This window comes from Cuculus canorus, chromosome 7, assembly GCF_017976375.1.
Source record: "Cuculus canorus isolate bCucCan1 chromosome 7, bCucCan1.pri, whole genome shotgun sequence".
In the NCBI taxonomy this organism is placed as follows: Eukaryota; Metazoa; Chordata; class Aves; order Cuculiformes; family Cuculidae; genus Cuculus; species Cuculus canorus.
The window spans coordinates 15,662,756-15,686,064 of NC_071407.1; the positions used below are offsets into that span (position 1 = coordinate 15,662,756).

The window sequence follows — 23,309 nt, forward strand, 5'->3', positions numbered from 1 at the left end:
GAGCACTTTTTTAGTGTATGTATAAAAATGACTATAGAGAGCTGCAGTATCTGAAATTCTCAGCTGGGCTGAGAGGAGTTTGTAGTGGAAAAACATCGTCCAATGACTGGGACAAGTCCTTACTTCAACAGACATGTCATTTGTTCAGCCTCTTTTATGATTTTTACATTTCTTTTTTGTTTGGCATCTTGAACAATAGATGGGTACATGCGCAGCCTTCTGACTCTGGGCAATTAGGGGCAATCACTGCCGCTCTTGGGACCTACCTGCTGCCCTGCTTCCTTGGGCTAAGTGTGTAGTGATATGAAAACGAAAAGAAAGTGGCTAGTGGTGCTTAACGTTTTGGAGAGATGAGTGCTACTACTGCCGAATAAAGCTAATCGATGTATTTTGTAGAGGTAGATGCTTTATTCTTGCTGACAGTCAGCCAATAAAACTGCAAGATGCAATGACTGTGGGTAGCCATGAGCACGCCAGCTCGCCATAAGGATGACTCGAGTGATCAAAGTTAACTTCCTGGCAATGGCTTCTGACACATGCCATTGTGAGGAGTTTGTGTTGGTGAATCTTCTAATACCATTGCTGTCAATATGTCATGGTCTTCATGTTTCAGGATGTGGGAAATAATCAAATGCTCCACAGCTTCTAAAGTAGACTTTTGAGGCAATTTGAAAATAAGAAATTGAAAAGTGGCAGCAGTTCTATTTAATAAAGAAAAAAATCAGTGATGAAAAAACTCTTTGCCTATTCTTTTAAATTTCTGCTTGATTTGCCAGTGCAAGATATGGGCTTTATTTTGCCTGCATGCAGATAATATTTTTGATTAATTGATTGACAGGAATGAAACCTTGAGTTTCCTGTTCTGGAAATTTCTCAAGTAGCTGTTGCCATTTTACAAATTAATTTTATGATATTTGGCACTTAAATTATTAAGTAATACCTGCTATGTCTGTATTTCTCTACCTCCACTTCCCTACCAAGTAAATCGGGGCTGTCATCAGTAAGTGAGAAAGTGTTTTTCTGCTGCTCCCTCACTTAAAATAGTTGTAATGAACACAACACCAGTCAATCCCTAGACCCAGTGCAAAACTGATAATTTATTTTCACAGAGTATTATAAATCTGGGGGAAACTGCTGTAGAAAAAGACAAGTTAAATAACTTTGTCGTGACTGGGCTTGCCGTGAGTTGTATTTGCCCAAAGTGACTATATTTGAATTGTACGTTTTCCAGCTCAGCCTTCCTTATTTTCTACAGGTGTAACTTATTTTAATTAAATAAACACGAGAAGTTAGGGAGTCTAAGTGCTTCTCAATGAGGCTGTCATCCAAAGCTATGATTGCAGCTCTTCTTGATATAGCTGCACTGACTTTAATCTTCTGTTTTGTAGATAGGGAGTATATTTATGAGGTTAGCTAACCCAGATAACAGAAACACCAGTAGCAGTGGACTGTGACAGCCTGAGCTCAATGTTCTTCTAGCTTAGGATAAATCCTGGGATTGCTACTTGTGTTCAGCTCCCTGCAGCAGCATCTACATTCTTATCAGCGTCTCAGTCCGCTGACTCTGCTATGCCTGCCCATGAGACATACACCCTTTCTCTCTTTTTCTCCACTTTGATGGCTTTACAGAAGTTTGCAGGAGTAAAATGCAATACAAAAACATTAAAATAAAACAGCATACGTGTATGAAGTCTTGCATTTTAGTTAGTAGCTACCATTTCAGTGTAGCACTTACCATTACAAAGTAAACATAAAACTGTGATTTAATTATGAGCTGCTGCTGCAAAAAAAAAAAATAAAAATCTACTTTATGTTCCTGTCTGAAAAGCATGTATGAAGGTGAAAGGGGTTAATAAAATAGTGTAGAATATGCTTTGCCCTGCCAGCATTATGAAATTGGTGGAAATAAGAAGCTATTACACAAACAGAAGCTCCATTTGTTCTGTGGTGAGTGCTAAATGAAATGATGCAAAGGTTTCTTTCCCCGGGCCCAAAAAACAGCCTTATTTTGATGTGTTTAATACTTGTTAGCATCTGCATTTTCTTGATACTATGTTAAAATTGGAGCCAGGCAAAACTTTCATTAAAACTGAACCTTGGCTCCAGTTCTGTATTCCTTCTTGAATTCCTTGGCATAGGGCACTACCTGGGACCTTCTACACCAAAACTTTTTTTTTTGTCAGCAAATTTTGCAATACAGAAATTGGCATTGGTGTGCTGGTACCTCCCCTTCTTGGCAGAACTGGCCTTCAAACCACTCTATTTTCTTTAGTTCCATTCAGTAAATATCAGCAGATATCATGATTTGCTGACAGCAATTCAAATTTTTAAATGAAGTTTTTCAATTTGTTTTTTCCTCATTTTCTTCTGTCATTTTTATTGGACCGGTTCCTTTACTTTGTCCTCACTTTCAGCTTTCCCCTCACTGTGCTTTCCATGCACATTTCTTTCCCGCTGTGATTGTATACAAATATTGGAGCTCTAACTCACATTTTTGTCAGCAGGATGTCCTGCACCCTGTAGGCACACTCAGTTCAAATAAAAAACCTATTGGCAATACAATAAATCAATAAATTTACAAGAAGCAATATGCCAAGCTCTGGCTTTTCTCTGTCCGAAAAGCTTATGGTGCACTGTAGCAAACTGAATTTTCTACCAAGAGGCAGAAGTCGATGGTGTATCCTGAAATGTGAGCACTGTAATAGTGCACTTGATGTGTGGGCAGCTTGGAGAAACCTGTGGATTTTCCTATTTCTAACTGCGTAGAAGCTGCCAAACAAAGCCAGTTAAACATACAGCAGAAAGCTGTGTCTCTGCTGGACTGAATGGTGGAACGCGCCAGTGTAGTAACCGGGATTATGCACTTTGTAGCTGTGTAGCTGTAGAGAGTTGTGCTGCCCAGGTTACAGGTTGTGCAGGTGAAAATGCAACATACGTGGCAGCACGTAGTTTCATTTGTCTCTGATTATGTCTCCAATACCTTGTGGTGGTACTAGAGTAGTTTTTAAACAAATTTTAAGCCTGTAGTTTTAAACAAATCTATTGCTTGGGCCAACATTTGTACTTAGAAATTTGCTTTTGTTCATTCACTCAGAAAATAATATTGTTCATTCATAAGTGCATACATCCTAAACGTGACCTTATTATATTTAAAATTTAACTAAATTATAAATTAGAAATGCATTGTATGTTGTCTTTTACAAACATTTGTATTCCATGTATGTCCAGTGACAGCAGTATTTCTCTCATGTTATTCTCCTTTCCATCTTTTAAAAAGGTAAACAAAAAAGGCCAAAATTTTAAGCAAAATTGGAACTATTTTTAAAATCTCAAGAATTGAAATGTAAGAAAATGGCAGAAAACATTTAGTGTGTGAGTGTAAGCTAAATTTTATTATAAAGATACTAAAGGCATACACTTCGGAACATTTCCTTAAAGCTTTTGTGCACGTTTTTCTATTTTAGCTAATGATTATTAAAATAATTTGTATTTTCTTTTTCAGCTTTATATACATTTTTATTTATTCTGTGCATTAAAATGTGCAGATATGTGCTTTCTGTGAGAAGAGCTCTTCAGTGATATTCTAATTCAGGGTATTTGTGTTACCTGACTCCTCCTCCGTCTGTCCTCAGTATTCTAGTCTAGAGCTAATCTGAAATACAAGACTGGATCACATAAAGAATCTGGCCTTCAGTCAACAAAACCCTTTTTTCTGCTGAGAAGTGAAAGATAAAGATGTAATTGCTGTAATGACAGGTTAGACCTTTAGATTCATGCTGCAATCAGTGATTCCTGTGGTGCTCTGCCGCAATCATGGTTTAGTGCTGACTAGAGAGGCAAGACAGGTAAAGACTGTAAAACACCAGCAGCCCTTGATCTAAATGCCTACAGGAGTCACATCTCCCATTGGCAAGAGCTGGTGCTGGTATCAAACTTGAGGGCAGCAGAGTGGATTGTTTTAGGAGAATCTTGGAATATTTTTCAGATATGTAAATATTAAATAAATAAAATCCCCCTAAATTAGCCTCCCCTCTCTCAGGATACAATCATGGAATCATAGAATTCTTTGGGTTGTAAGGTTCTTCTACAGGTCGTCTAGTCCAACCCCAAATAGTAAGGTGTAAATTATTTTTAATCTTGTAAGGCAGTTGTATCAGCCATACACACATGAGTATCAGAGATGATAGGTATTTATTTGGTCTTTAGTAGTCATATAATCTAAGAGAAAATTTTGATTGCATAGGGATATGTTGGCCAGAGCTGTTATATTGAAAGTGCTGTCAAATCAATGCCAAAATAATTTCAAATACTTTCAGAACTTCTTACTTTATTCTCAAAGTCAAGCTTGAAAGTGTATGTACAGCATTGGTAAATACTTTTATTCTAAATTTGAAGGATTGTTGGATTATGGATTTAAAGTAAGTATTTCCAGCTGATGCTGATGGAACTATATAATCATTTCATAGCCGTTCAGGATAAAAAGGGTATTGGCCCTAATCCTGAAACTCTTATTGATGCAATTAATCCTTCTATTTGTAAGCTTTGCCACTGAAGTCAAATTCAACTTTTGCATGAGTAGTAGTTGCAGAACCAGCCTTAGTTATTTAAATCACGATTATCGCTGGAAAACAACTGAAGATTAGCTCTGGTAATCATTTTGTTGTAGACATCGCAGAGATTAAGAGCAGATGTTTTGCTAAAGTACTTAAGTGTACTTTCCATGGTCTACAAGTGTCATAATTTTTAGAAATTTTACTGTTTCCACTTTGAAAATGAATTTGTAGCATTATTTATCAATTTGGCCTACCCATTAGGTGTACTCCTAAAGGGTTCAGCTGATCAGAAGGATATCCTAGTCTCCTGGTAAACCAAAGGTATGTTTAATTCACTTTGCATCTTCATTGGAAATTAGGAGGATTTGCAAAGAAAATGAAAATGAGTAGACTGTTGCTATGACTGGTGTCAATCAAAGGATCATTTTCTCCTTTTTGATATGCTACAGTAAAAAAAAAGTTTAATTTACTTCTGATCATTAATTGACAAAATATGCATAGAGTGCTTCATTCCCACTCCATTCTGGTTTTGGCAACTCCCAAGGCTGAGCAACGGATGTAATAACAGGAAACCAGCTGTAACAGCAGAAACAAATTCAAAGTGATAGCGTTGTTACATTACATCCATATGACAGGCAAGTTATTTAGCTTAACTTAAGAAATATTGATAGTATAGTTTGCACTCTTACTACTTCATAGCCTCATGACGCAATGTGTCATTTGCTGCATGACCAAAAACATTTCACAAGGTACAATATCCTTAGTTAAATATTACTGTATTCATGAGAAATATATTTCTGTGAGTAGTATATATTGCTGATGTACTTGTGACAATGTATTTAAATTTTCAGGACTCCATTCTCATTTTCATTAATTTATGGCTAGATTCCCACACCATTCATTTTCCCTGTATTCTGTAATTGACTCCATAATGCAACACAAAGATTGCAGCCTTTTGGAGAGAGGTTCTCTCCATCTTCTAGTAAAAAATCTTTAACATGAAAGACTGAGACCTAGCCTGCAGCTATTATGAATGCGGTATTAATCTGGTTTCCTTTCTCTCACTTTAGTTCAGAGCCAAAGATCATACAAAAATACTAGATACTTTTCAAGGAATCTTTAGTAATGCTTTCCTGTCCACAAATAATAGGTGCAATCAGAAGATAAAATGCAGGATGTATACAGAAACCAGGAGGAGTATCTGAAGGCTGCCCTTTATAGTCACAGCAGACTTACAGCATTTCAGTTGACAGTGGCGAACCCCTTAATCCTCTGTGGGCTTCTCCTGGACAGCAATATGACATATCCACCCATGTAGAAATCACATGTATTATGCTGGCCACCATTCTTACTCTGTAAAATAACAGTAGAAGTGATCCCTCTCACTGTTTATTCAAAGCAGGTGATGAACATAGCATTTAACATTTAAATTCCCCAGCAGTATTGAGAGTCCAAAGCTTGGCTTATAAATGAAGCTTCTCACAATTTGGGTGTTCTAAAGATAGCATCTGAATGACATAAAGAAGCATGGTAGGGTGGGATGCTGAGTAATGAGAACAACCATTGGGTTGTCCACAAATTTTAGCAATTGTAGAACCAGTGATTATGGCTTGCAATCTGGTTAGGCATGGTTAGTTCTTCTGTATTGGTTATGGGCAATAGACGATTTTCAGGAGAAAGTTTAAGTAAGATAAAATGGTGAGCAGTGAAATGGAAAAAAAAAATATTGAAGTGCTTGTAAAAAATAAAATAGATGTTTGAGGAAGTTACTAGTGATGAAAATGTAGAAGGATGTCCTTTCAACTGTCAGCCCTGTAGGCTGGATAGATAGTAATGGTGAGAGGCCTTTAAATGGAAACTGAAAAAAAAAACCCATAAGGATGAGAAGAATATCTAGCTTTAAGATTCTCTTTCCTTATCAAGAAGGCTGTAGGCATTTTGACTAAGATAAGATTGCAGTAGTGAAGTTATAAAGTGACCCGGGCTCAGTCAACTGTCTTGGCATTGTAGGTTGAGGTGAAAAAGTGGTATTTTAGGAATTAGTATGCAAGATGTTCATGGTAGTGTGTTCATCAACTACATATGTGAGTCTTTAGTGTTTTATTACCTTTAGAATTTTGTGTGATGACAACAAAGTATCAGAGGTAGTAATTTTCTTCTCTTGCCTAAGGAGAGTATATCAGAAAAAAAGAAAGTAAAGTTTTCCTTTATTCCTTGTTATCCAATATAAGATGATCTTCTTTCTTTAGATGCAGAGCCTCTGTTTCAGTTACTTTTCTTAAAATGCTCCTTTTCAATGTATAGAAATGAATAGACCTATCTTGCAGAAATCATTTTAAGGTAGTTTGAGGATCTGGAAATAAAAATTGAAGAATTTTGTTATTAGGGTATTTCTTGGGAAAAGATGGGATAGGTAAATTCATAAAGTAAAGACCGTAAAATGTACTCCACTATTAAAAAGTAGAAAGAGATAGTTAGGTAAATACTTAATGTAGAGTAAACATCTAGACAATAAATGACTTGTGGAAGAAGCAGAAGTAAGTAGGAAATGAGAAATCATAGGGACAGTTGCGCTTCAGGGGAAAGTTTAACTTTTGTTATTAGCCTTATTAGTATCCAAATTCCAGACATATGAGGTACTTTAGACTCTCTAGAGTGAGTAAATTTTGTTCTGGACCGAAATGGGAGTTTCATCCACTGACAGCGAAGTGGTCATATAAGTGTTGACTGTAGTTAACGTTAATAGCTGTACTTTTAATTTAATTTGAAGACTGATTTCTTTTTTCTATATTAAAACATCCTGCCTAGTGTAGGAGCTGGACTGGAGTGCCTCAACAGATCCCCTCCAACCTCACCCACACTGTGAACTGTTCTGTGAAACTTAGTTTTTGTAGCCATTCTAGTAATCCTGTCATTATCTGAGCTCATACCAATGAGAGAAATATTATCTCTGGAATCCACTACGAGATTAGACTTAATTTTGTGGGCATATCTTTTGTAGTAATGTTTTAATGTGAAGATCTAGGAAGCTAGAGTTGTACAATTATTTCACTTCACAATATTAATGAGAATTCATTGTGAGGGTTTCTTTTTTCCTATTTGTTTTGTTTTGTTGTTTTCCCTGCAGCTGGGCCTCTGGAACTTCCTCTTTTCGAACTGATCCCATCACAGAGACAAGTGGTTTTTCATGGAGACCGCTTGCCGTTTCAGTGCACTGCCACATATGTCGACAATACCACCCAAGTTCATTGGTACCATGCTGGTCGTCTGGTCGAAACAGATGAAGAGAGTGGCATATTTGTGGAGGACAGCATCATTCATGACTGCTGCTTAATTACACGGTAATGTATGCCCCTCATAACAATCAGACCTGTAGAAAAGTGAAGAGATGCACCAGTTGCAATAAGCTTCCTTAAAACATGCATCAGGAGTTGTTTTATTTGAAGAAATTCAGTTGCATGCTTGAATCAGAACACACACAGGTATAGATTTTTCATGTCTGTGAAAAGCTGTGGTTCCAAATTGTATTTCTTATGTCTAAGTATCTAGATTTGAGCAACTATGGATGTTAAACTGATCAAAGCAGAATGCCTTACACAGTAAACTATGAAAAGAAACCTAACTCTAGTATAGCTTCAGAGGCATGTGTGAGATACTTCTTCCTGATGCCGTCTAGATTGATCTACCTGTGAAGAATTACCAATTTGAAAGGTGTGGATTACTTTGTGAGCTCCAATATACGGAACCCTATATTCTTTAGTTAAGTAATCTCATATATATGCCTTATTACATTTTTTCTCCACTTCCTGTGACTTTTACCATCTTTGTGCTTGAGAGATAGAGATCTATGAAAATATTTGCTGATGCGAAAAATGCAAGAGTAACGAAGTAGAATAGGTTTCCATAAGATAAGTGAAAACTAATGTTTGGCGATGACTGTATTGTTCCAATTTTGCTTCAGTTTTCCTTTTTAAATCATATTTAATAAATTATTATAAATCTCTGTGTTTATTTTTGGTTTTCATTAAAGAGTATGGGCTTGTTGCTAAAAGCTGCTAAACTGTTCCATGCATCCTTTTGTCCTCTGCCAATTTCCATCACTGATCAAAAAGAGTCTGATTCTGTGTCTATGTTCTGCCTTTCTCTTTGTAAAAGATGGAGTGAAAATAACTATGCTAATTGGCTCTGGATCGTCATTAACATCTTTTCACTCAACCGGTTTCTATTAATATAATTGACCTGAAATGCTTCTTGAACTATCAAATGAAAGTTATGAAGAGAGTCAAATTAATTCCTCTCCACTGGGGTCTTTCGGCTTTATTGATTTTAATTTCATCTATTCACTGACTATTGGACTCCTTTTGGAGTCCTGTAGATCTAGAGGCATAAATCTGATGTATTCTCACAGCGACTGGATTTCTTCTAATACCAATGTGTATGGCTGTAGCGGATAATGAAAAAGACTGTTAGACCAATTGGTATGGTAATGCCAAGTGCATGAGCTATTATATAACTGCCAAGTCACTGAAATTAAAGCATGTTCTTCCTATTTCCATGATCTCAAAATTAAAAGACATGCTGTTAATCTTATTATAGTTTTCAACTACATTATATTTTGCACTGTTTAAGCAATTCGTAGAATGTGGTAATAAACTGAAATAAATTGTCTAAAAATATCAACATTTTCAAAATACCTATCTATTTTTAAAATAAATAGCAATATTTTAATAAGGATGGTTGATCTGTACCTACTTTGTTTACTGTGCCATTAAATAGGTGACTTTGATTCTGATGTTGCAGTGTGCAGTGGGACCGGGTATTCAGAAAGAATGTTCTCTAAATACATCATCATGTTTGTTGTCATAAATTGGAAAAATACTTTGACTTGTCCAAGTTATGTGATAGAGGCTGTCAAAAGGAGACAAAATATTTTCTTTAATTAAACTCACAATCTTTAAACAGCTATTTAAAACATTTTACCTTATCATTTATTTGAGCTATTGGTTTCACTTCACAATGTCGTAGGGCATCAACACTGCATTTACTACACAGAATGGTCTTTATCCAGTCAGAGAAGCTAATATAATCATGCCTCTGCCTTGATCAAGGGACTGATTGAAATTATTACTAAAGGCATAAGTGACCTGTACTTTTGAAACTGGCTTTCAAACATGATGCTATATAGAAGTCAGTTATTTTAAAAAAAAAATTTTAGAGATGTATTGTCTCTTTTCAAGTTGAAAATGAGTAAGTATTGGTCTAGTTGTAATTGAAAAAGCTCTTCAGCATTTCTTAATTATAATCCCATAATCATGACCATGTATATTGTAGTACCGTTTACATAATTATTACTATTATGTAATGTTAAAATAATTGTGATAGCATTCTTATTACAGTTTACAGTAGTACATATTAATACACTTGTTACATGTTATTACACATTAATTTGTGATAGTTCTTAAGACTAAATCACAGTTGTAGCTGGCACTGTGGAACATCAGAAAGACTATGCTTCCCTGAAGTTATCATATGTCTAAGTATAAGGTTTAGAGTAAAAATAAAGATAATTTAAAATCAGTTCTTACAGTGTAATATTTTGCCTTGCTATACCTACTCTTTACAGCAAATGTCCACTCTCTGTGGCTTTCTGTGATTGCACTAAAGGACAGGGTTTGGCTTGTGCTGCTTAGTAATTTAAAAATTTCTGAAGCTAGTTTTGAACAAAGAGGTGAAATCCTGTTCAAAAAAACTGCTTATTCAAACATTTTTAGGTGGTTATTTTATTGGGTAGTTCCAGATATTTCTGGATGTGGATTTACAACACAAATATCATACTAAAGCTTTCTGTTTTGTTAACTGGCACAATAGAAGGATAAAATATCCAAATATGTATTTTTTGTCTCCTATGATAAAGGAGAATAAACTAAAATAAATGTTTTTGTTACAGTAATTAAACTAAAGTTTTTAGCTGTATTCCGGCCTGTGACATTTTTCTTGGCAAAGAGTGTTCTCTTATAGGAGATCCTGAGAAGGTGTTTTCAATTCTGCTGCTGGCTCATATTTACCATTTCTTGCCAATGATAACAATATTTGATATTGCTCATGTTGAATTTTCTGTCATTATGCCTGTGTATAAATGTCATAGTCATACATGAAAATTTAAATGTGATGTGGAACCTATCTGTGAATGGATCTAGCTTAAATTGTGACTTGTGATTCCATGAAGACAGCCTAATTTCTTAAGCCTGGAATAGTAGATTATCAGTTTGAGCACAATAAGTGGCAATGAAACAATCCATATCCCTGAAGCTGCATAGAAGGCAGATTATGTATGATTCTCTGCAGTGCAGCATCTTTCCCAGCTTCCCCACTGTTCCCTTTCAGTGTTTGGAGAGACTAGCACGACAGTTATCGGAATATTAAACTAAATAGTGAAAATAATTTGGTGTTGTGAACCAGATAACTCTGGAGTGATGGAGAGACTTTAATTTTCAGGAAGTTTCTAATGTACCATGTAGACTATAATGAATATTTTAAAGTCTTTTTAGTTTTATTCTGTAAATACTTCTATAGAGTGTTTAACAGCGCTTATTGTCTCTGACAGCTCTAATGGCTGCTCTGGGACCATTACAGTTCACAAGGACTCCTTCTGAAAACACTAAACTGTGCAGAAAGTTAAGGACCCATAAAAAGGAGCATTACCACCGGAGAAACTAACATGCTCTTAACTAAACCTAGGATAGTAGGCTTTAGAATCACATGTGTTTTTGAGATAGACTGATTTGCCACTGGAAGTACAGACTATTAGTTCTCAACTGTGACCCCCCACAAATAGTGTTTTTCTCTTAAAATCTGTCCTAAGCATTTCAGTCTTCTAAATAAGGCTGCCAGATGCGGTTTTTAAACAGACAAACAAACAAACAAAACCCAAAACCACAGCCAAAAAAAAAACCAAAGCAAGCTTAAGAATAATGAAGAAGTAGTAATGTTTGAGATAATACAATTATGTAACTACAGCTTTTTGGTGTAAGGAGAGGGGCAACAGTAAGAAAACCACTTTAAAAATTAATACATAAAATTGGTAGAGCTTCAAATCATGATCCACTTGTACTCTAATAGTGGAGAAACTGGGAGAAATATAAGAAGGGACAAAAAAGTTTAAGATCAAAAATTGTGATCGTATTTTTTATAATCAAAAGGCAGGTTTGAAATCAGTTAATAATTTTTAAGTGCTTGAAATTAACAGTGCAGCTCTTAGTAAAGAATTCAGCACTTGGCTGAGACAGTTTTACTAAAAGAATAAGGATGGTTTCAGATATGATTGAAAGAAATGAATATGATTAGATTTTTTTTTTTCTGGAAAGAATCCAAATGGCCACTGAACTCTCTTAACAGTTTGTGGCAAGAATACAACTGGAAAAGATATGAAGCAAGTGGTATTGGTTTGGACTGATATTAGGGTAAGAACAGTCTGAAAATAGTATATTGGTGATGAATACGTTATTAGTTCGGATATACAGCTGTAAGTTCAGATATGTGCCAAATCACGGTGAAATGTTGGAGATTCACTTTGCAGAAGATTAAAAAAATAAGTGTTAGAACAAATCAAATGAATCTGATTCAGAAATGCAGATATTTCACAAGTGCTTTGTGTTCCACTGTCATAAGCATTTAGAGATGAGCTGCTGAGGGTCATACTGAGAATCCCAGGGAAACTGGCAAAAACTGTTTAGTACTGATATTTTGTTGTTTCACCTAATTGACTCTGCTTGACCCTCAGTTGTTGAGCAGTTAGGAAAGAAATGAAGCAAAATAACCATTTAAATTGTAAATCAATGTTTCTGTATCGTTTTGAGATTACTTTGAACCCTGTAGTCAATTTTCTACAACTTACTTCAGGCACTGCAGGCAGGAAAAGTCTAATAACAGATGCAACTTTACCAGCAATATTCTCATATATCAGGCAGGAACATAATATTTAAAATTATTGCAGAATATTATTAAATGCACAGGCTAAGGGTTTGATTGTGTGAGATTAAGAGAATTTTCATGTGAATTAATTTGAAAGATTAACTAAACTCAGGCCTTTTCTCTAAAAATCTTTCAATTATCTGAATAAAACCAATGGCAGTTGTACTGCTAATCAGTTTGGGGAATAATTTTAACTATAACCTGTGAAAAAGTATACATAATATACATACTTCAATACTATGAAGAGCGAAAGCAGCAATGGTGATACCATCTACCATTAAACCAATAGATGGTTATCTAAGAATTGTGCTGTGCTGGAAAAACTCTTGACTCAATTTGGATTACTCCTTATTGAAATGTAATTGAGAAACAGATATTTTCACAGAAGATTTATGTGAGTATTCTAGCCTTAATATACAATTACTCTATCTCCTAATGTATTCATTAAACAATTAATTTCTGCATTTCCAGCATCACCAGTGACTAGAGAGAGTAGCAAATAGTGTGCATTTGACAATGTATTTTAAATTGTAATATAAACGTAGCAGGTTTTTAGTTTGTTTTTTTCTGTTTGTTGTTTTGGGGTTTTTTTTTATGGAGGTTTGTTTGGGTTTTGTTTGTTTGGGGTTATTTTGCTGGTCCCAGTGGCGCATAATCAAATAATCAAGAATTGTCATAAGTAGGTTAACACTTCAGAATCATCTGGGAAACATTTTATGTTAAAAGCTTTTTATGCAATTTTGGCTATTTGACTGGTTCTCATGCTGTTATTTATGTGTACAGATCACAAGAGTTATGCTAAAGAATTGAAGCTTCCTCTGGATATGACATTGAAGCATATAGACGACTACTTAAGGGCAGATGAAAGACATATGGCAGGTGTAGCACCATTTCCCCAGAAGACTGCAGTTGTATACATCCTGCAGTCAAGCAGTATGCTGATAGAACAGAATTAATAACAATAAACACATTTGAGCATCCCCAAACCTTTCACCAACTGACAAACCAGCTCAGTGATAGACAACTGATTCATGAAATACTTTAAATAGCCCTGGCCCAGGTGTAGTCTCTTCAGGTAGCTTTGTAGCATTGTGCTGTCACAGACTGCCAGCTGTCTGAAGTTTACTCCAGCAAGAGAAAAATTTGACTGGTCTAGAGCTGTTGATACCATTTTTAATTTCCCTCTGCGCTTAATGTTCTAGGCTAGCTAGACTGGTATATATTGACTGTAGGACTGCGGAATATGAAGTTAAAGACAAACATCTTTATGCACACTCTTTGATGCAGCATTGTAGCTGATAGTCTTTACTTGACGAGCTTAATGAGAGCGCAAATGATCATACAGTAAACCAAACTTGTCATGGTATGTTGCAGAGTGATTTAGATTTCTGACTCTGTTTCTGAAGATGCAGTCACTCTAATATTAGTAGTATTTGTTTTCTCAATTTTAAGACACAAATTGATGTCATATAAATGTAGGTCACAGGTTCTTTGACATCCACCTGTAGAAAACACATCTTGCTACTAAAGGCAGATTTAACCAATAGAAAGGAAAATAAAGCAAGGTGGTTACTAACTGACATACATGTCTTTTCTCCCGTTTTGGAAGTATAGTGGTTGTTTTTTTTTCTGTAAATATATTGTCATTAAAATTAGATACTTTCCATTGGCATCTCTGAAGTCAAATTCAACTCTTGTCATGATCCTACCATACTGATGTGAACAAATTTGCTGATAGATACATTATAGTAAAAGTATGTTATACTACATTACTTTTCTTGGATAGCTCTGGACACAAGCATTCTTTAAAGGCCGCTACCCTTCTAAAGCTGTTTCTTTCATGGGTAAATTAGTAACTTCGTCAGAGAAACCAGACTAGCAATTTAAGTTCAGTTAAAGTGCCTAGATTTACACATTCTGCCTTCATTTTCCAAGTTTTAACCTTATATCCTCTTTGAAATGCTGGATTCTAAGCAGCAGTATACTCTGAAGACCAACACTCATTTTTTAAATTCTGTGTTAGCATTAATAATTTAAGGTGGTATGGGTTGGAAGCAGGTTATGCAGCCTTTCTGCCTGAATAGCAGAAAAGCATTCATTACTTTTCTATCTGAAGAAGAATATGAAGAAATGTAAATATTATCTGTGTTTGAGTAATTAATTTTAGTTTTCTCTAGGAAGAGCAGTTGGTTCTTCTTGAGTCGTACAGGAGTCAAGTCAGACTTCAAAACCTTAGTTGTGGAAAGCAAATCAAAATATGGTGTTAAAGTCTGCTCTTTATTTGTTACTCTGTTTCCTGGCATGCAAATGACTGCTGGGGCATGCAGTAAATGTCACTAAGGTATTACTTCAGGACATGGTTGAGTAACTTTGCATAATGAGACCTACTTCTGATTGTCTAATTAGTTATGCATAAAGGTAGCAATGCAAAACTATGCCGCAAATAGAAATCTATTGTCATAGGTTACTTGATTATGTGAGTATGGCTTCAGCCTGTATTATGGTTCCTCTCTGTGTAATGACCAATACCATGGGCTTCTGGTCAATCTTATAACAACTTTTTCATGCAACTGCATCAGCTGTACATTTTAATTAATTTTTCAGTATTCCAGTCACCATATTTGAAAAAGGAATCCTACTGTGCATGAAATTTCCCAGTACGAAAACGGAATATGTGTATTCTCTCTCTTCCTTTCAAAGTTTTTACTGACAATGCCACTGTAATTTGAAAAGAAAACTTGAGAAAAGCTTGCAAGTCATCCTTTTGCTCTCATCAAACAACAGTCTTCACGTTCATTTTGCCTTGATACCATCTCATGAAGGTGTGACTTTGTTTAATGTCTTAGGGCAAAAATTTCCACAAAAGTAGTAACTATCACACCTCTGAGGAGTGAGATAGATTTGCTAATGCTACATAGTAGAAGCAAGAACATTTCATTTGTGGCCTGACATTTATTAGTTTCTGTGAGGTAAGATAATGAAGAAAAGTATAGAGTCAGAGGTGCTGTCCTCTGTTAATTCTGTTGTGCTCTTGTCAGGCTCCTAAACCAGAGAGTCCTGCCACGTTCCCATGTCATAGGAGAGTTCTTACCTTTTATCAGGACTTGTTGCCATGACCAAGAGAGATCAAGAATGCCTTTCTACTAAGAGTAAGAAAAACAATGGAACTTTCTGGGCATGCTAATGTAACAATGCCAAGACTTAAAATATGTAACTGACCTACTAGAAAATTTTATTGCCAGGTTTAAAATTCTATACAGTCCCACCCTTTCCTTTTGGTCTGCCAGGACTGTGAAGTTGCCAAGGACCATAAACGAAGATGATGTTAAAAGATCAAGTTCACTGGTCATTTTAAGAATTAAGACTTCACTTTGTATTTAATCTAGTCTCCTAAATACTCCAGGTGTATAAGATCAATTTATCATTTGTCATATCCAGATGGTAAGTAAATGAACAGTTTCACCATTGGGCTTGTTATCCAAAATATTCCCAGAGGACTATAAATGAATGCATCATTTACGGTGGCCAGATGGCAATTCAGAAGACAATTCTCCATGTTCTAGTCATTTTACAGCTTCTCCCATATTGTATAAACCTGTTCTGACTTATTTTGGTTCACTGTCTGAATTAAGGGTCACAGAACCACTTGAACCAGTGTTCAACTTGAACACTTGAACCAGTGTTCAAGTACTCTAAAATGATGAGTAAATCCTCACATTCATACTTCCGATCTTCTGTGACCCTTAATTCAGATAGTGAACCAAAATAACCAGCGTTCAAGTATTGCATTTGTAGCAGGAGCAGCACTGATGTATCTGTAAATATATGTCTGTGAAACTGGGAAACTTCCTCTAATGACAGGAGATCTGTTTAGTGGCAGATAAATTTGCATCAGAACTCATCTCAGCAATTTAAATAAATGGAAAATGTACCCTTTTTCTTCATATTTATTTAGCTTCATAGTGATTACTGTAAAACTGATGTGTTCAAGTATTGCGTTTAACTGAAGTCCCCATGGTTCCCAGTTTTATGGAATTTGTATTGTTAACAGTCATTATAAATATCATATAGATAATATATCAAAAGATCAGCATATCTTTTGTACATTCTATTCACTTGGAAGGTGTCTGAATCTTGATGCCACAGATGAATATTTATGCTGCCTGTTGTTTCAGTGAAAAAGAGCCTTTATGGATAATTGGTTTTATGAGCTCTAGGAATATATTATATCTCAGTTGTGTATAAAGATAATGTGAGATTGTTGTGACATATGAAATAGAAAGAATTAATTAAAAAAAATATATCAGCTGGCTAATTTCACTTAAGTATTTCAACCTGAATGTATAAAGTGTTAGTTAATAGGCTGCTGTTACTGGAGTTTCTCATCTGAGACTTCTTAAGAGAATTATTGCTAAATTAACGTTAAAATATTCATCTACTATATTTGAGAATGCCTAGCAATACTTTCTCTATATTTTCTGCAATAAAAATATGTTAGAATTCATTGTAAAAATGAAATAGGGAGTTCCAGGGTACTTAGAGCCATAATAAATAGGGAGCGGCATGAGATTTTTAAAGTTACTGTATAATGATAAATTTGACTGAATATCTGGAGAACTACACAGAAATTCTGTAGCAATTTAGCTTCAATCACAGGCTATTTACTATGATTTGCTTGTTTTCTGTGGATCAAGATAACAGTTCTGTCATAAGTACTTGAGAAAATCATCCTTTATTATATGCATATTTCAAAGGGAAAATTACATATGCAGCTGTCTAATCACTTCCTACCTTGATTGTAGTCTACTGGCATGTGTATCAGAAGTAGTCCATATATAAGGAGATTAGATTCAATCCTTTCTTGTAGTCAGGTTAGTAAAAGTGCATGTATAATATACTAAAGTTTAAACTGAAAAAGGATGTCATTTTTAGAGAAGTTTAAAAAGCAAAATATTAAAACTATAGATAATTATTCTCTGTATGTCTTTCAAAACGTCAGGCTTTTTACAAAAGTACTCAAGGCCACAAGTAGAAATTTTAAAATTTTGTTTTAAATACAGTTTTGAAATCAATTGAATAACTTAAATCTGTGCTTCTTTTTATATAATGTACTTTCTCCCCTTTTCTGACTGTACATTTCTTCCCATGTAATTTCTAATTGTCTAAAACACAGAGCATACTCAAAGATGAGCCATTTGTGCAGAGCAAAGTAAATATTTCAGATAATTGCTACCTTTTTTCCTCTCCCAACTACTTTCAAAGGCTGTACTTTCGTTAAAAGTGGAGTAAAACTTATTTTTAGCACAACAGCAGATTTAAGATCTAATGTGTAAATTTCTTAAAATGAAGTAGTTAGCATTTTTTTGGTATATGAGACCTATGGAGTTACAGTAATTGGCTAAAACTGTTGATGTAGTCAGTTGAAAAACTAAACTCTATGGAGTTCCTTAAGGCCTGGGTTACATGTCAAAATGACTTAATCTCTATATAATGAAGTATATACAACAATTAATCTTTTATTTTTGTAGTGAATTAATCTTATCCAGCATTGACATTGATGCAACTGGAGACTGGGAGTGTTTGGTCAACAATTCCTATGGAAATAGCACTAAACAAGTAGAAATTGTGGTACTTGAAACAGCTGCACCCTATTGCCCTGCAGAAAGAGTTATTAACAACAAGGGAGATTTCAGGTATGATTTGCTGGGTTTGGAGTGTTTTATATATTAATATAGATATGGACCATATTCATTCTTACATGATACTTCAGTGTCAGTTACAAAGATGTCACTTATTTTGTCATTCTTATGAAAGAGGAGCACAGTGTGATTTTTATGGGAAATGGCAGATAGCGCTTCAAGAGCAGCAGTGGTTTGTGGAAGTTGGAGAACCTTCTAATTCCTAATTATGAGATTATAGTAAATTTCAAAAGATTTAGACTTCTTTACAACTAAATGAGAGAGAGTTCAAAACTGTTCTTGGTCTTTTCTAAATTACAGAATATGATAACACTGCATTAAATCATTAAAAGGTTAAATCTTAAGTACTTTTCTAATCTGTTCCAGTTCTGCTTGGTTTGTTCAGCTGAGCTTAGAGGTGACAAATAAACATAACAAATGACATAAAACCATTAGTAAAATATTTCAATGAAGAGAATCAAAATAGCAAGTAAAACTACTTAGTAAAATAAATAGATCATTTGAGGTGATTTTAAAGACACACAGAGTTCCACCAATATACCGTATGATTAGAAAACACACCCATCCCACTGTCTGAACCTTGGAGTCTTCATAAATAGATGACTAAATGTAATTTTTGTCTCATCATTTCTTTTATGTACATGTGCTGGTGTTTGGGGTTTTTTTTTCTCATCGTAATCCTCATAAAGAAAAAAGTTAAGGATTCTGTGGAATTTGGTGTTGTTTTGAATTAACTGTGAAATACTTCAATGGTATGCATAAAGTTCTTAAACAGAATACAGTTACCTTCTTGACAATAACACTGGTGTATGATGTCATTCCCATTGAGAAATCAAGAAGGTACTTTGTTACCAAGTGAAATATAATAAGAATTCAGCTTAATGAAAGGGAAAGTAGATGAGAGAGGAAGTGTCTCTTAAATGCCAGAACTTTCTGCAAATACGTCTGACCTGGAAATCTCTCTTCATTTCAAGTTAACTTTAAAACTTTCTCAGAGGCGTTTTACTACTATTTCTTGTGTTTGAATAAAAATAAAGAAATTAATTGGAAAGTGAAGAAACCAACTGATATCTGTTTTCTTTTTACTATAAGGCTATTTTAAGACATGTTAACCTCAGTTTCAGTGAGTAGGCCACATCTGCTGAACATATACTTACACGCATAAAGATATTTTACAACCCTAGCTATATATTTTTTTGTTATCATAAGAACTGGTATTGTGTTTTCTCATAGTGGACATGCATAAATGTATTCTAATGAGATCTTTTAAAATACATGTAATTTCTATCAAATAACACATACTGAATCTTTTAGATCACAACTTTTGAAGTTCATGTTCTTGCTATGAAATGAGAGAGAGAAATTCTACAGACTGCACAAAATAACACCAGGGGCATTTTTGTTATTTCACATAAATCAAAAGAAGAGGAATGCACAATTCTCTCTCTATTGATCATCTTTCTAGAAATCCATATAAATTTATTTTTATCAGGTAGATCAAAAGGATGCTGAGTCCATAGGTTCTTTTGGCATTTGAGGGATTGAATTTAAAATTATAGAGAATTTTTCAAGCTCAAACTCAGCATTAGCCCATGAAATTATTCCTAAGGTTTGCCCTCAGAGTTGCAGCTATCACACCAGTAATTTTTCTTTGAAAGGTGTTAGAAGTTTTAGTAACATAGTGAGAATGTAAATAGAAAGAGTTGAACCACAAAAGCAAAACTAGAAAAGACAGTTCTTTTATTGGGGAAAAAAAAAGGAAAAAAGCGTCAACCGTTAGGGTAGTGTGGTTCTTTCAGATGACCAGCCTAGGTGGTATTCATAATCATATGACTGCAGTAAGAATCAGGCTCTATGAGTCAAAATGAACTGGCCTTGTATACTAAGAGTTTTTTTCTATAATGGCCATATTTAGTCATTTTTGGTTTTTTTCAGCTTTCCATAAGGTCATTATGAACTGTAACTTGTAGTGTTGTCATGTCCTATCATTCCTGTTCATTAAGGCCAGAATCTGCCACCTGCCCTAATACTAGTTTCAGAATTATCTCTTTAGTTTTTCTTTAGAGGTTAGTTGCTGGTCAGTGGCCCAATTGCCTTAATGCAAATGTTTTACTAAAAACAATATGTCAGCTCAGAGGCAAAAGGAGAAGCTTCTTGTGAATCTCCTTTCATGGTTCATTTTGCACTGTTTTTACATCACAAAACTAGTTATTCCAATGACAGTTATCTATGACATATAAAAATATTTTTCTTCTTACTTTTTCTTTGCTTGAAAGGACGAAAACTTGCATAGCTCAAAACCTGTCAATATATTACATAACTATGTCCAAATTGACCTGTATCATATCACTAAGAGTCCCTGATACATATGTTTGATCAAAAGTCCACGGTGTGGCTTCACTGTCAGGCAGAATATTTTTTTGATTGATTTGTTTCAGTCATTTCACCAGTGCAATTAGAGAACCATATTGTTTCCAGACATGTTGGCTTGCCGATGATACACTTCTGGTCTTATTTGATTTCTCCCAATTACCTGATCCTGCTGTGTCCATACTAGCCTGGAAATGACAATGGAATTCGCACTAAAAGCAGTAGATCCCAGTTGTACTGTTCTAGAGAATGCAGCAGACATACAGAAAAAGCGTATTATGTAATAGATCCATCAGTGAAATAGAAGCAATCTGGGCTGCCAGGATTTATAGTTTGTTTTGAAAGACTGTTTAGGAATAACACTACATAAATCATGTATACCTGAATAGTTCTTATATAATTTTTTTAGGGTGTACCTGAATAGTTCTTATATAATTTTTTAGGGCTACCTCATTCCTCCTCCATGAAACAAAATCTCTGCTGAAACCTTCTTTATTGGTTTCTGATAGATTCAGAGATTTCTGCTTTTGAGGCGGCATTGTGGCAGCGAGGTCTTTGCAGTGTTGGGTCAAAATACAAAGCAATGATCGTCAAGTACCTTTTAAGCATTTACTTTCTACAGCATTTAGTAATAGGGGTTAGGAGTTTTTGCTTTATGGAATTACTGCTCTGATTTGTGCAGTCTGCAAAGACAAATGTAGGGAAAATGCCATTCGTATTTTTTTCCTTAACACCAAACACACTCCTAGAATTAATGCAGAACTAATGTGTGACCAGCTAGACTTGTATAATTTTGACTTTTTTCAAAGAAACAAAATAATTCATTATAGAACATGATGAGTTATAATTTAAAACAGGTTTTTTTCTTGTATATTCTATATATTATTGGGTTTTTTCTAAGTTGCCTTTAAATAATAAGTTTCATGTTTTAATTTTTTATTATCATGTTGTTCATAGATGGCCCAAAACTTTGGCCGGGATAACTGCTTACCATCCTTGTCTCCAGTATTCGTTTAACTCCATTGCTTTTCACAATGGCGCAGAAGAGTCTAAGGCATGGCGTAAGTGTAATCGAACTGGACGCTGGGATGAAGAAAGCTATTCCGAATGTCCTTATTCACAAGAAGTAACTCAAGTTCTTCATGCTTTTAGTCAGGTAACATTATGAAATCCAGGGCTTCCCTTCTCCAGTAGGTCAGTATTTTACTGAATAGCTTGCAAAAATTGTCTCTTCAGCTACAAGTTTGGGATAGCTGGACTTTTACAAAAGATTTTACTTGAAAGACAATATGTTTATTTGAAAATTGAAGTTGTAGTAGGAACAAGTGCACAATATATATTGCCTTTATTATTTTTTTATTTTCTGGGTGCCTGAAGCCTAGATGACCAGTAGTGACGCTGATGGGGTCATCAATGCTTCACTCCATTTCCTTCTTTGTCTTCCCCTCATGCACTTTTACAAGAAACATGTTGATTTCTCTTGAAGTCCTGTACACAATTTTGTCAGCTGAAGTGCCTCTCATTGCTGTTGTGTGTAATATATTTAAAAAAGCTTCAGAAGTGACGCCTACTTTAGGATGCTTTTTTGATGTCTTCCAGAAAAGAAATACTTAAATGGTTCTTATGGATAAGTAAAAGAAAGAATGAGATAAAAAAAGTAAATGGTTAGAAATTAGTGAGAAAAAAAGAGCATAACACTGAACAGCAATGGAGGATGGCACAGACCTGTAACTGCCATACTAATTTTTACAACATTTCACAATCAGTGAATTATAGGATAATAAAATAATTAGGACAGGCCTTCGAAACCAGGCTATTCTCCTGTCTTTGAAGGTCTTTAAAAATTCTGAGGATGGAGACTGCACAAACTCTAGGGGGTAACCTGTTCAAATGCCTGACAATCGTCATGGAGAAAAGGTTTTCTGCATAACCAGTCTGAACTTCTCTTCTTTCAGCTTACTACCATTGTCCCTTGTTTTCCCACTATGCACCACTGTATCTGTGAACCCTCACTGATACTGTTGTCATAATGATCTAAAGATACAGGCAAGACAAGGTTTGTAATTTGGTATGATATTTTATGAGGCCATTTAGTTATGGTCTAGAAAAAGTAGACACAAGTCTTAAAAATTTTTTGGCCTGTTGTGGTGGTGTCTTCAGATAACAGCAATGAAATCAAATGCTGAAGATACGTTCATATATCCCTGACATTTATGTCCATGGTACTACTGATGCATGTAACTCCATATGAAATTATAGCAAGCATTATACAAGTGGATGTGATCCTCAGTTTATTAAAGAGAATGAAGCTAGCTGACTTATTAAACCTAAGAATTCTGATGTATTTTCAGATGCACATCAATTTGACAACCGTGCTTGAATTTTCCCGCCAGCTGACAGCCTACACAAGAGGTGCTTCCCATTTTGCGGATAAAATGGATGTAATATATTTGGCTTATATAATGGAAAAGTTAATTGTCTTCGTGGATGAATTTGAAGATGTAAGATATCTTCTCTATACTGGAAAAAAAATATCGCTTAGAAGTGAAGTCTTCAACCCTGTTCGTAATGTATACAGGCACACACTGAGGAGTAGCTTCTAAAGCTGATTTCAGATATTCTGATGGCAAATGGTCTGCATATGCTATGATATGTTTCTTTATGCCAAAAAGGACAACTAAGCCATCTCATCTAACTGACAAAGGCATTGCTGCTT

At 35.0% G+C, this 23,309-nt stretch overlaps 1 protein-coding gene across 1 annotated transcript in view; it reads left to right on the forward strand.

Annotated features, from left to right (window-relative positions):
* Positions 1-23,309, forward strand: part of ADGRA1 (adhesion G protein-coupled receptor A1) — a 264,781-nt gene that overhangs the window by 112,398 nt on the left and 129,074 nt on the right. The window contains exons 7-10 of the mRNA XM_054071764.1: positions 7,681-7,894; positions 18,053-18,217; positions 21,551-21,749; positions 22,945-23,094. Of these exons, the coding sequence (XP_053927739.1) occupies positions 7,681-7,894; positions 18,053-18,217; positions 21,551-21,749; positions 22,945-23,094 (728 nt within the window). The remainder of the gene's footprint in view (positions 1-7,680; positions 7,895-18,052; positions 18,218-21,550; positions 21,750-22,944; positions 23,095-23,309) is intronic.